This window comes from Physella acuta, unplaced genomic scaffold (genome assembly GCF_028476545.2).
Source record: "Physella acuta isolate Inbredline_101_S28 unplaced genomic scaffold, ASM2847654v3 ptg001377l, whole genome shotgun sequence".
Lineage (NCBI taxonomy): Eukaryota > Metazoa > Mollusca > Gastropoda > Physidae > Physella > Physella acuta.
The window spans coordinates 407,024-420,000 of NW_026732892.1; the positions used below are offsets into that span (position 1 = coordinate 407,024).

A 12,977-nucleotide genomic window follows, 5' to 3' on the forward strand; every position below is an offset into this window, starting at 1 on the left:
ACTGACTAAACCAACTAACCAGGAACAAGATTGGAAATGTAGTTTTATACAGCTATAACGAAACTGACACAGCAAATTTCAGGTAATGACGGGGTAGGAAATTCTTGATATCAAATCAGTCGATGCCGTGGCCGCTCAGAGTTCTTGGTATAGAATTGATTTTTTTTAATCAGGTTGCCATTAGTAAGCCGCCATGTTTTTATCACGTGACTGCACTCACGTAACTCTCGCGGATATAGGTATACGAAGTATACGTGTAACAATTTTAAAACGAGTTGGGGGTGGGGGGGGGGGGCTTAACAGATCAGCTGCATACTAAACGTTGTTTGTTAATACTATTGTCACTCAAACAACTATAAAAATAAGTTTGAATTATTCAAGTATTTTCTTTTTCCCACATTACAGCATCCAGTTAGGTTACCGTAGTTACCAGATCATGAACGCCTTCATTCCTTCTACCCCCCCCCCCCCCGCCAAACACCCCACCCTCCACACCACCACCACCACCACCACTCCAACCCACATTGTATACTCAAATTGTATGTGTCACACTTAGAAAAACTGTTTTAAAAAACTTCGGCCCAGCTTTAAATAAAATTAATTTTCTTTTTTAAATACCAAGAACTAAGAGGGCGGACTTTCGGTCCATTGCACATGAATGCACATTTTATTTTAACAATACGTACGTGGGACTTTACAGTATATCAGCAAGACGGTAATGTTGTAGAACTTGGAATTCTGGGCTACGCGGAAAGCTCGGCAGTTCCGTAGTTTTCTAGTTGTTGTTTTTTTTTCATTTTTACTTTCTCGTATATACGAAGTATAGAGAAAGTATTGTAATCGTGCACAAAAATCACATGAAATTTTAACAATTTTCACCGTATTACACCTCAGTCCTTCATCACATCCGAAGTATAGAGGACTTATTTTAATCGGGCAAAAATTATCAATTCAGATATATCAAAATTAAGAGGTTTTATGCGTAATCCAGTCTGAAAAACTGGGCTTTGCAATTCTGTCCGTATGTCTGTGTGTCTGTCTGTCTGTCTGTCTGTCCGTGTGTAAACACGATAACTTGAGTACCGTTACAACTAGATTGATGAAATTTCATATATAAGTATTTTATCAAAATCGTAGATCCGTATCAACTTTTGAGCGATTTCCGATAACCGGAAGTGGTACTTTTTCTACTTTGAATTTTTCAAAAGCCTATAACTTGAGTACTATTACAGATAGATAAATGAAATTTCACATGTAAGTAAAAGATCTAATTCTCTACCTTCTGTTAAATTTTGAGTAATTTCCACTGACCGGAAGTAGTAATTTACGCTACTTCCGATTTCTCAAAAAACTATATAAATTTTAAAGTACTAATAATATTGCGCACTATTATGCACTTTTTTTTATTTGCGTTCACTTGGTGTGCAATTCTTTTGTCTACGAGATTTTATTCTATTTTTAAAACTTTAAGTATTTAAAATGGAGTAAAAATCATGTCCCCATCCCCTGTTGTTTTATATAAGAATACTAGCTGCATCCCGTGCTCCGCCACGGTAAATCTGTTTTAAATGTACGAAGTTGGGAACAGAACAAAACTAAACACAACACAAACGAACGCAAAAAATGTACAACTTTGGAACAGAACAAAAACAAAAAAACACAGCACAAAAACAAACACAACACAACCACAACCACAACACAACCACATCGCAACCACAACACAACCACAACGCAACCACAACACAAACAAAACACAACCACAACACAACCACAACACAACAACAACACAACCACAACACAACCACAACACAACCACAACACAACCACAACACAACCACAAAACAACCACAACACAACCACATCGCAACCACATCGCAACCACAACACAAACAAAACACAACCACAACACAACCACAACACAACCACAACGCAACCACAACACAAACAAAACACAACCACAACACAACCACAACACAACCACAACACAACCACAACACAATCACAACACAACCACAGCCACAACATTAGAATCACCACCAAACAACACGCTTATTTAGGCGTCCGCGCCCAAAGAGAGCCTTTATTTAGGTCACATAAATAGATTCTACTCCATAACTTACAATAAAACAATGCGATGCAAATAAATGTACGGCAAGTGGTGTTTACTTTTATGGTTCTAAGAAAACACATTGGTAATGTAATTAGAATCACCACAGAAAAACACGCTTTTCACAGGCGTCCGCGCCCAGAGAGAGAGCCTTTTCAGCATTCTCTATACTATAATTCTAAAATTTCACCATCTGTTAACACCGAAAAACAAAAACAAAAAATAGTGATATTGATAAATCATAGACTAATTAGAAAATAATATAAATAATCTTAACATTTTTCTATTTTACTTATGAACCTTAACATATAATAATCAATGTGGAAGTAATAAAAAAAATTAACTTAAATTATTGAGAGTGAGTTGAATATTAAAAAAAAACATTTTCCCATACGTCCGCGCTCAGAGAGAGCCGTTCCATTCTTCTCAAAAAGTCTAATTTCACCATCTGTTTTCATAACACCGAAAAACAAAAGCAAAAAGATAGTGATTTTTGAGAAATCATAGACTAATTAGAAAAAAATAATAAATAATATAAATAATCTTAACATTTTTCTATTTTAATTATGAACCTTAACATATAATAATCAATGCGGTAGTAATAAAAAAAAAAATTAACTTAGATATTGATGAGTTAAATATATTTTCAAATTACCTCCCTTGCAAACAAAATACCAAAAAAAAGTTGAATTAATTAGTTTTTTCGACCTAATTTCATGATAATATATCCATTTTTTTCTGGGAATATTAACGAAAACTATATTTGACATTGATCCTTTTAATATGTTTTAGCAATGTGCGTGTATTTAATATTCTCTTTACGTTATGCAAAATTGTACAAACAGTGGAAATTATGAAATAGCTCTTTGCCGCTATATAAACAAACCCTACTCTGATACATATAATAAGACACTGCGGTGCACTGAAAAGCACAGCGTGGTGCGCAGTTTACTTTTATAGTCCCAAAATCTATAGCGATGACGGACGGAAGGAAGGACACGCTCAGCCCGCTTATCCTAATTTATAAAAGGCCATGTGCGCTCTTCTCTCTCTCTCTCTCTTTCTCTGTCCGCAAAAAATTTTCGCCGGACATCACGTCAGAATCGGCAGCGGTATATGGAGAACTTTTTACGGACTTTTGTTGAAAATAATATGTTAGATGTTTTAAATGTATAACCACAATTTTACTTAAAGAAGAAAAATAAAAATTAAAGGCGTATTCGAATGTAGAGAAACAGTATTATCTATGCAACCGGAAAAGCATTAATATATGTGAAAAAGAACGCATAAAACTGTGACGTCACTATTGCTTATACACTAATGACGTCATCTGCCGTGTTAAGAATGAAAAGAAATGAACTATTTCATTCAAATTTGATTTAGATCTACGTACACTATGAAATGTATACAATACAATTTTTCCGGCCTAAACTCATAAAATTTATTTTATGTATTTGGATTCTAGATCTAGAGATTCTAGATCTAGACTAAATCTAAATCTAAATCTACGCAATAACTAGATCTAGATCTAGACGTAGACGCTAAGATCTAGATTTACTGATTTAGACTCTAACTTCTCTAAAATCAATTCCAAAAATAAATTTCTATACTAGGACTAAACTATTTCAAGACTTATTTATTTTATACAAAATCTTTGTTTGGAACTGGCTAATTTGGGATAAAAAAATTAATTTGAAAAATAGGCATATTCGCGTAAGTTAAGATTTTAAAATACGTGTTTCATTCTCCGTACTTTATAAGGTGCCTAAATAGCGGAGATGTTAGTGTACATTAAACCACGCAGGTGGTGCGGGTTCGAGACACACCAAGTCAACTTGGTTAATGTATTTTTTTTTTATTATGCTCGGGCTAAACTTAAAAAAAAATTCTTTTAGGAATCTAGATCTAGATCTAGATTGTCGGGTGTCCGGCACTTCCCGGCGCCGCAGGCGCTTCAAATTTGGCAGGACCTTGCCTTGGGGCGACAGAACACGGGGGCCGGTTGGCCGAAAAGTCTACGATGAGGGGGTCAAAACTGACATCGACTGACCGGTACCTTATATGAGCTATAAATTTAAAAAAAATGTCCACGGAGGAACCTCTTCATAACTCTTGAGGTCGTAGACCGACCCTCGGGCGAATTAATTAAGCATTCAAATTCTCAATGTTTTCGAAAGCCTAAGCGAAGCTGGGCAGCATGCCTAGTATTATAGATTCGAGAAAGTTTAGGGGAGATCACTCCCGGTTTATTCTCTTTCTATTGATAATATGTTATCAGGAATTTGTATTGATATATTTTATATTGGTATTTGATTATCGTAATATTATCGTAATATCTGATTCTCAGATTCGGACTTTCAGTTTACAGTCGCCATGTTCTGTAATACACAACGATCATGACGTAATTACATTTATCGGCTGCTATCCATAGCTAGCACGTTTTACCCACAATAACATTGGCTTATCAGTGATCGGTTCAATGTTCAAACTACTTTTGAAACTAATTGGGCTTGGGCTGATGTTGTATGCGCTGAGTCTTTGTGGGGTGGGGGTTGGAGGGTGAGAAATATTGAGCTAAATATTTTCTGACAGCCCGTATTATGGAGTGTGGGGGTTGGGGATTGGAATTGGTTGGGGGGTTAGAATGGGTGGATGATGAGTGGGTGACAGATTAAGTTGAGGATTGTAGGCTCACCGTACACCACAAACTGACTTAGTAACACAGCTCTAGTGAACCAATGCCGAAAAAATCCCCAAGTTAAAAAACACTTTCAGTTATTTCAGATATCTAAACAAATTCTCAAAATTCTACTTCCACTTTCACCACACGACAATACTATCGTCACTTGGAGGATATCTCGTTTGCTGCCATTGATTGACCCAGCGGGGTACATGGACAGTGGCGTAGCCAGGATCGTCTCATGGGGGGGGGGGCTCAAATTTTTCCCCGCACTATAAATGTATATATCAGAGGCGTAGCGTCCCTCCCCGGCCCCAGAGGACAAACTTTTGATTTCCACCCCACCCCCTAAAACTTTTGATTTGCACCCCCCCATCAAAGTTTTGATTCCCCCCCCCCCCTTCAAACTTTTGATCTGATTTGCACCCCCCCCCCCCTCAAACTTTTGATCTGATTTGCACCCCCCTCTCAAACTTTCGATTTTGCACCCCCCTCAACCTTTATGTATCTACCGAGGGGTCTATGGGGGGGGGAGTTCTGACCCCCCCTACCCCCCCCCCCTCCCCCGCCAACGCCACTGTACATGGAGGTCAGTGGAGACCGACAATGCTGAATGTTATACAACGAGACAAGTTGGGAATTCCCGGATTGAGCTCGAGACTGGTGTAGCGGGAAGGGGGATAATTTGTCTATCTTCAAGTAAGATTAACTTTCCATGAGTTAACCAAGGTTTAAATTCTACATTTCTTTGGATTTATAAATAAATATGAATTTCCAGAACCATGATAGCAACTTTATCCCACATAATGTGGTTAAATAAAATACTTAATATAATAACTCTCATTTTAAGTGTTGTTACTGTTATTTAGTTTTTTAAGTAGGGTAGTTTGAAACCTGTTTTACTTTGAATATAAGTGAAATCGACTGCCATCTCTTTTATAATGTCTTTAAGTATTCAAGAACTTTTACTAAAACATATATGCCTACTATAACTGCAGTTGAAACTGAAGAGTATGTCTACTGAACATTTGACAATACATAAGAAAAGGGCCTAGTTTATGACATTTACAAGACCATAACTACACTATACCAAACAAGTCTGACAAGACATTTTATGTGTCTGAACAGACAAAAATGTTAAATAATGTACCGGAGTAGATGTGACTGCAGCGTTTTAAAATAGTATATAGAAAGTTAGTAACTATAAATTGTCACAATTTAAAAAAATAGTAATTTCAACGACAGAAAACGTGTTATTTATTGCTTTAAGCAAACAAATTATTTTCTAATTTCGCTAAACCGAAAAATGTAGTCTTGTTAATGTTATAGTGTATAAAAATAGTTTCTAAACCACAATAAGATTTTTTAAAGTTTTGGTGTAGACAACATTAGTAAAACAAATATTGTTTCAAATTTAGGTTAAATTACAAGTAAGAAACGGCAAGAAATGAAATCGAGGGTTAAAAATTGACATTTCAAAATGCATTATTCGGGCAGGATGCTTTATTTAATTAGGACTTTATTGTAGTAAATTTAATGGAAAGATTCACAGTAACACAATTATAATAGAAGCTTACATGTCAAAACTTGATTATATATTGATTCTATAAATAAAATACAGAAGTAAACATTTATTTTTTAAACATTCTTTGTTTCATATTAAACACTAGCCGTCCCGGCCAGGCCCTGCTCTGGCTTCTGTGAAAAACCTTTCTGTTAAAGACCATTACCTGTGTGTTTAGTAATCATCATAAACCCGGCATTGCGCACCCAAACCACAACCAACCAAAACAACAAAACGCAAACATAACGCTAACACAATTACAAATACAAACGAAAACAAAAACCTAACAACAAACCCAACCACAACCACAAACACCAATACAAACACGAAGAAAAAACAAACAAAAAAGCAAACGAAAACAAAAACCTAACAACAAACCCAACCACACACACCAATACCAACAAAAAAAACAACGAAAAAGCAAACGAAAACAAACCAAATCCAAACGCAAAACCAACCAAAAACACAAATACAAATCCAAACAAAAAAACACAAACAAAAACGAAAAAAGAAAGAACAAAAACGAACCAAATCAAAACGCAACCACTAACGCAAACCCACCTAAACACAAAGAAAACACTAACGCGAACATAAACGCCCGGGGCGGAATCACCTGTTTTAGCTTAATGAACGACTATAGTACCCCAACTTATTCATAGTCTTTTGCACTCACTTAAACGAACGCGCCTGTTTCAATTTGATGAACAATTATAATACTCCAAGCTTATCTGTAAAATACCTACAACATTTGCACTTGATCAATCCCCGCTAATTATGTAATTATTTTTTTTTCCCAACACCAAAACAAAGTAATTAAAAAGTAAATTATTTTCCACAAAATGCAATGGTTTTATAAAGGGAAGTAATTGTGTTTTCCTAATTTATCAAAGGGAAGTAAGTGCTATAGGACTAAATAAAGACATAATTAGAATTTTTGTAAAAGATGATATTTTTTTAAAACTTGTGTTGAATGAACATGCCGACAATTATTACTATAATTTGAAAAATGAAAATTATTTCCCAACACTTTCAATAGTAATTTTTTAACTTATAAATTTAGACAAATGCGCACGATAATATTATAACACTTAAATCCATCCAAGACCATCGACAAACATATGCGTTACATACAGAACTGAGAACCCTCTCCACGCCTCGTCAGACACAGCTACCCACTCCCCCCTCTCCCCCTCTATCCACTTACCCTCAGACATGAAAACACCACTTTCCCTTTAACTGTTCCAACGACCCCACCACCCACCCCAACATCAATTTCGAATATCTATTCATTTACTTTTTAAAGTTCTAAATCTTGTTTCTTTCCCCTCATGTTTTACACAGCAACCTTTTGAAAACTCAATGCGACCAGTACATAAATAAACACTCTTTTAACTAGTCAACTTAATTTGTTTCCCTACATTGAAAATGCTCCACTGGCCCTTTGTCATTCTCGGAAAAATATCCTTTCCACTCCCCACCCAGACTTCTGACACGTTTATTTGACCTTCACCCCTTTTACTGCCATCTTTTGTAATTTTTGTTATAATCATATACATGACATCACGCAAATATTCATTATGTACATGTTCAAAACCTTTCGTTTTCATTTGAAACTATGTAAAAAATGTGATGTTGATGTACTTGTTTTAATTGCAAATAAAAGTATTAAAAAAAAAAATATATATATATATATATATATATATATATATATATATATATATATATATATATATATATATATATATATATATATATATATATATATATATATATACATATATATATATATATAATTCACTTTTAAGTAAAAAAAAAAAAAAGGATTATCATATTGAAGATAACAGGATGAACCGTTTTAAACCCACCAACCCAGACGGCAGTAAAAAAATCGATTTTTTTTTCAATTCTCCCTATTCAATCTAACACGTGGTATATAGTCGGTTTTGTGGTTTTCTCAGTCTTGACAACATTTAACCTATCCAAATACCAACTGGCTAATAAAATATGCATCTAGTTTCTCTGAGTAAATACTGACAATGAGGGTTCATGAAATGTTTGTACATTTTAAACATGCTTTCATAAAAAGACAAATGATACGTTGAATTGTTTGTCTATTTTTATTTAAAAAATAGTTTTTCAGTGAAAAAGTTCAGCTAACCCGTCAGGCCATGTGAACACATTGACGGGTGTTTGTTGGCTCTAAATTGACTTTGACGCAGTTAGACTGTTTTTATTCTTTTCCTTTTTTACTTATCTGATATTTTGATTATCATTAAACTCTTATATTGATACGTGTTAGTAACTTGGCGTTTGATATCTTGTTTGGTTATTGTGGTTTGATTTCTTGATATATGGTTTATTTTTTTCAAAATGTCCATAGAGATGATTTTTTTTGCCTTTTAATTTGCTGGAAGATGGCATATGTTGATCTGATCAAAGTTTTTGACAAACTCATGGAACTCCATCCTGTAACAATATAATAAGTTAAATTAGGTCATGGTTTGCCAATAATTTTAAAAAAAATGCATCAAATCATAACAACCAAGCACCAATAAAGAGAAAGGGGGGGGGGGGGGGGCGACAGAAATAGAATAAAATCCATACGGTTAACGGAAATAGTTCAAAGTTGACAGGAGACTTCGTATACAATTTAACAGTAATATGTGAAATTTAGTCCACTTGACTTTAACGATACTAAAGTAATGGGCTTTTGAGAAACCGCAAGTGTAGTAGTAAGTACTATTTCCGGCTACAGGAAATCTGTCAAACATTGATACAAAACTACAACTTTCGTTTAATACTTATATATTAAACTTAGTAAAACTAACTAAACATTACTCAAGCTATTGTGTTCAGATATAGAGAGGGAGAGAAGATTGCAAAACTGCGTTTTCATCGACGCAGAACAACGATTTTTCCGCAATAACAATACTGCCTCTATATTTCTTATGCGACAAAGTAAAAACTGTTTCATTTTCGTGACTTATTTTTACTACAATTACCTCCTACGCATTTAAGTATTACGTGAAAGCATGTTAATTAAGCGTCAGTTAGTCTGCTGACTCCGATTTCACCCTAAATTCTTTCTGGATTTGCTTCCATAGCCAAGGCAGCGGTTGTTTGATTTTATAGTTTTCTCTCCTAGATGGGTTGGTTTCACCAAGCTAACTCGGGACTTTAAGAGTTAAAAATTGTGCGCTCTCCCTCTTGAACTCCCCCTGTTTAACTAAAGTAAAAAGTCTGTTGTTCTCAGTTGCCGTTCTGGTCTGGTTTAATGAGTGGCTACTGAATATGACGTGTTGATTCTCAGCACTAAAAATACCCGTTCTCCGTGACAAACAAACACCCATGAAATCATATATTTTGCACACAAATGCTCTTCGGCCCCTATTTATAAACATTTTACTCACCTCCTACCCACCGACATGTTCCTTTTCCTGGACGTATCCGCGGCCACTTCGCTGAATCCACCCGTATGCCCCACTCACTACACTCTATGTATGCCCCATTACACACACACACACACACACACACATTACGTCTTTTGTCGAAATACTGTTTTTGTAAAATGTCGTTACATTTGTTACTTTCTCGTATATACGAAGAATAGAGAAAGTCTTGTAATCGTGCAAAACAAATCTAGATTTTTGCAAATCTCGACGTTTTACAGCTCCCTGAGTCGGAAAACCATAGTTTTGCAATCTTGTCTGTGTCTATGTGTGTGTGTGTGTGTGTGTCTGTAAACACGATAACTTGAGCTAGGTTAATGAAATTTCTAAATAAGTATTATATCAAAATGGTAGATCCTTATCACATTTTGAGCGATTTCAGATAAACTTTATCTACTTTCAATTTTTCAAAAGCCTATAACTTGAGTACTATTTCAGATAGATCAGTGGTTCCCAAACTTTTTTGAGTGGCGACCCCCTTTTACAAAAAGTAAGTGACGCGCCACCCCCAAGGAATTAAAAAGTCGAAATTAATAAGGAAATTTATTAGAACTTATTTTCTTGTAGACTTTCAAAATGAATTATTCTTGATAACTGTTTTAATACGATGAGTAAAATTGCATGCTATTAACTAGCCTCAACATTCGCAGTTGAGTTTTTGTTAATTCCAATCTCATGTCATTTATTTCTATATTTTGCTTTTAATTGGAAAATTGTTGAAAATCTATTCTCGCAAAGATATGTATACACAAAAGTAACTAAAACTCGAAAGGCAATCAATTTCAATCAATTTTACGTTTTTCATATGACGCGGAGTAATTCCGCAAATTTTAAGAATTCATCTAGTATTTCATCGGGAATGCTGACAACATCAAGGGAAGCAGAGAATGGGTTACGTCACAGCGCAGTTTCTTTTTTTTTTTTTTTTTTTTTTTTTTGAGCTCAGGGAAAATAACACGGCGGTTCGTTTTCTAGAGATTTAAGATGCCCAGAAATTTATTTTATTCGCCAATTTTGCAGCTTTGATATAAATGCCCAAAGATTACCCAGAAAAGAGATAATATTCGTTCATTTTGTATGTTGATGATCGAATATATCTGCTAGGTATGTTACCACACCATGTCGTTAAAGTATATCGAAAGGTCTTGTTTCCCTTGCACTTCCAAGATTAGCTTGATTTTATCTTTCAATTAAAAAAACACGATTCACATTTCATTTTGATAGCCAGCGAACGGCAGTGTAGAAAAGCAAAACCTCGTGATCTTTATTCATGTCTTGGCACAGTTCTTTAAACAGACAAGTGTTTAGGGCTCCAGATTTAATATAATTTACGACTTTTATTAGTAATCAATGCTAGATCTAAAATCTAGATTCTAGGTCAAACCAAAATTAATTAGTTAAAAATAAAAAACCATTATAAAATCACAATAAATTATTTAGTTTCTTTATTAAACTGTTTTAGTCCTTAAATATTTCATATAAATTTTTGTTTTTTAGCTTCACGGATCATCTATTTTTTTAGAATACAAGGGATTTATCTATCTAGATTATTCTAGATCTAGAACTAGGGAAATACTAGACAAGCAGTCGTATCGTAGATTATAGATCTAGAAAATTCAATCTAGATCTAGATAAAAATGAGTTTCTATACTAAACTATTTCAGGCCTTAATTATTTTATATAAATCTTTGTTTAGCTATGGAATTGTCTAATTTAATTTAGGATAAAATTTAATTTTTAATAATACTAGGGTCTATTCGAGTAAATCAAGTTTCTTACGCAGACTCAAAGTATAAAATTAGAGATAAATAATACTTTCAGCTAAGATGTTAGTGTTATAGGTTACCATGCGTGTGGCACGGGTTCCAGACACATCATCTCAATTATTTTTTCTTCAATTTTTTTTTATAGATGTGCCTATAAAGTTGCCTATCGGAACTTGGCGGGATACAGGGGAGGTGGAGTAGAGTTTACCTGGTTTTTCTTCTCCGAATATGAAGGGATATTGTGGTCAGAGCCATGCTCGGCCGACATCTTTTTTAAACGATAAAAACAGGTTTGTCTGAGACTTAGCGGGACACTGGGCAGGCGAAGTAGAGTTGGGTAGGTGTAGAGTTCACATGTGACGTCAACATTTTAAGGTAGAGTGTGGTCAGACCCATGTTTAGCCGAAATCGGTGTTTTAAAAGACAAAAACATGTCTCAGTTGGGGGGACGCTGGGCAGGTGACATCAGCATATGAAGGGATAGGGTGCTCAGACCCATGCTCAGCCGATAAGGGTGTATTTAAAAGAGAAAAAAAACGTCTAAGATGTGACGTCTTTTTGAATGTGGGGTCTGGTATTTTGTGACGATAAGATGACCCCCGAAATCCACAGTTATCTAAAGGATGACGGGTGGTCTAGTAACATTTAAAATTGTTCTAATATATCAATGATGAAAACCAGTGAACTGTTGATGTTTAGATGTTCTAACTTTAACCGCGAGTCATAGAGATGAAGCTATCCCTTACCAAAATTCTCCGTCATCTAGTAAATGAAATTCCAACTGCAGCTTTTGTTGTTCGGTAAGACGGTCAGCACAAAAACTAAGGAAATGAAAAATTAAATGACATTTAGCAAAAAAAGTACAATGTATTAGTTTTTCAGTTATTTTTCATAACTAAATGGTCAGTAAATGGCATCATTCAAAAATGACACATCTTTTTCTATGTTATTGTTACATTTTTTTATTAAGGTTAATTGTGTATAATACTACTGCAAATAAAATTAACCACGCAATAAAAGTATGGACAAGTTGACCTTAATTTTTAATACAGTGCAATAATTACCTGTCAGACCAATTACCATTCCATTCTCCTTTTCCCCATGGGTTTCTTAGACGAATCAAATGTATAACTTTACCAAAATAAACCAACTAAAAAGAAAGTTTATTTGCATGTAATAATTAACATACAGCTTTTTACTGTCTTTATTGGTAATGACTACAATAACACATCTATTTTGTAAACTCTATAAACAATCTTAGTTATGAAATTAGAACCAGAACTTTAAAATACGAATAGCAAGATGTAAGTCGCGTTTTAAAATAACAGTGCTTACGTTCCGTAAACCAGTGACACTATAGGCGTGTCCTTTAAGAAGTCCGTTAGGTGGGTCATCATTTCCTAGTGGGTCA

General features: G+C 34.7%; 1 protein-coding gene across 1 annotated transcript in view; it reads right to left on the bottom strand.

Moving 5' to 3' along the window:
* Positions 1 to 8,480: 8,480 nt before the first annotated feature.
* Positions 8,481 to 12,977, bottom strand: part of LOC131927141 (calpain-9-like) — a 17,176-nt gene continuing 12,679 nt past the window's right edge. Inside the window, exons 6-9 of the mRNA XM_059282857.1 lie at positions 12,902 to 12,977; positions 12,631 to 12,716; positions 12,313 to 12,387; positions 8,481 to 8,817 (exon numbers count right to left, since the gene is read on the bottom strand). The exon at positions 12,902 to 12,977 is cut by the window's right edge and continues 2 nt beyond it. Of these exons, the coding sequence (XP_059138840.1) occupies positions 8,751 to 8,817; positions 12,313 to 12,387; positions 12,631 to 12,716; positions 12,902 to 12,977 (304 nt within the window). The 3' untranslated portion in view covers positions 8,481 to 8,750. The remainder of the gene's footprint in view (positions 8,818 to 12,312; positions 12,388 to 12,630; positions 12,717 to 12,901) is intronic.